Consider the following 1,831-nt stretch of genomic DNA (forward strand, 5'->3'; position numbering starts at 1 on the left):
TCCTTCATCAGAGGAGCAGGGCTGAGGCCGGTGGGCAGCCTGAATGCGGGATCATGTCCGTGGTTCCTCCCTCGCTGCTCTGTCGTGGTCAGTTGGGGAGAGAGGATTGGGTACAAATGGACGGCTAAGCAGGGCAGGGCTGGTGGTTATCTAAGGCTGGGCTGTTCTCACCGGGTGTTTCTTTCCAGGGTTGTGTCTGAGCCAGAGCATGTGGGCACAGAAGGGTGAGTGTTCTGTGTGATACTCCTGAGGACCCAGCAGGGTTTAAGCCAGGTATCAGGTCTCTTGGCTGCTGGAAAGAGGGGACTCAGACTTTAGAGTGGGGGCTGTAAGAGGGGGAGAAACAGAGGGGTGGTGGGAGAAACGCTTGTGTGTCTATTACCTGTTCCCTGTGTTCTAGGCAATCTCCCCCCGCCTCGTATCACAGCTCTGCCTGGATCCATAGTTCCACGGAAGAGTCATGTGACCCTCCTGTGTCAAGGACCTAAACAAGCTGAGGGGTACAAGATATCAAAAGTGGGAAATCCTGAGCCCATGGACAAAGAGGAACAGATCACGCCCAGGAAGACCAATACTTTGAGTATTGCAGAGATGACAACGGACAAGTCAGGGCTGTACCACAGCTCCTATCAGAGAGGAGGCCGCTGGTCCCAGTTCAGTGACCCCCTGCAGCTGGTGATGACCGGTGAAGGGGTCACAGAGGCAGCAGAGCCAGGACTGACCCCTCTGCTGAGGGAAGGACCAGGCTATGGGGACAGGAAGCAGGAGAACAAAGCCTTGTCCTTGGGGAGGTCTCAGGGATGATGCCGAGAGACTTCCTCAAGGGGGAGGGAGGCAAGGAGGGGAGAGAGACCTGAGCCACATCTACTCCCAGGGGACAAAAAGGGACAGGGCCTACGTGACCCTTCCCTTCATCGCTGAACTTCCTTCTCTCTCAGGAGCTTATGAGAAGCCCTCCCTCTCCAGCCTGGCTGGCACAGTGGCAGCTCCGGGGGAGAATGTGAAGTTGCAGTGTTTCTCCAAAATCAACCATGATGTATTTATCCTCACCAAAGATGGAAACCACATCACCCAGAACCAAAGCTCCGCCCCCCAGGACAGGGGGCGCCAGACTATCTTCCTCTTGAGTCCAGTCTCCTCCACACAGGTGGGGACCTACAGATGCTATGTTGCCTTCCACAAGAACCCCTATGTGTGGTCTCAGCCCAGTGACCCACTGCAGCTTCAGGTCGAAGGTGAGGAAGAAGCCCAGTCCATCCACCTGATCCCAGCCCTGAGGGCTGACTCTGTGCTGTTAAAGCACTGGCTGGGGAAGAGGACCACAAGAGGCGGGTGTGTGAGCACCATTGGCTTAGACACGCCTCTCTGAGGGATGGGCGGGGGACGGGCCCTGTGGGTCCCTGGGACTCTGGGAGGTGAGACCCCGACTGGGCGGAAATAAGGAAGACCTCTCCCGCTTCACCCCTGTTTTCAGGAACTACTGACTCTCCCAGCAGCACACAGCCCAGACGTTCAACTGGTGAGTGACTGAGTGTAGGTGGCTCAGTGGTAGAGAATCTGCCTGCCAAACAGGAGACCCAGGTTCAATCCCCGGATCAGGAAGATGCCCTGGAGAAGGGCATGGCAACTCACTCAATACCCTTGCCTGGGAAATCCCAGGGATGGAGGAGCCCGCTGGGCCACATCCATGGGGTCCCAAGGACACAGCTGAGTGACTAATCAATAGCCACAAATGGGAATCGGCCCTTCTACCTCTTCTCTCCCAGCACCTGCCGCTTGGCACCCTTCTCTGGAGACTCAAGTCCACCTGAGCCTGGCTGCACTGCTTCTC

At 56.8% G+C, this 1,831-nt stretch overlaps 1 protein-coding gene across 1 annotated transcript; it reads left to right on the plus strand.

Annotated features, from left to right (window-relative positions):
* Positions 1–5: 5 nt before the first annotated feature.
* On the plus strand, positions 6–1,828 carry LOC120860051 (leukocyte immunoglobulin-like receptor subfamily A member 5; the record flags this gene model as incomplete). The annotated part of the gene is made up of 6 exons (XM_040235898.1): positions 6–87; positions 189–224; positions 401–685; positions 939–1,235; positions 1,475–1,519; positions 1,767–1,828. Coding segments are annotated over 6 exons (807 nt in total), but the record flags the coding sequence as incomplete, so codon positions are not given.
* Between the last annotated feature and the right edge of the window lie 3 nt (positions 1,829–1,831).

The sequence above is a fragment of the Oryx dammah genome, unplaced genomic scaffold, assembly GCF_014754425.2.
Source record: "Oryx dammah isolate SB20612 unplaced genomic scaffold, SCBI_Odam_1.1 HiC_scaffold_6837, whole genome shotgun sequence".
NCBI classification, from domain to species: Eukaryota; Metazoa; Chordata; class Mammalia; order Artiodactyla; family Bovidae; genus Oryx; species Oryx dammah.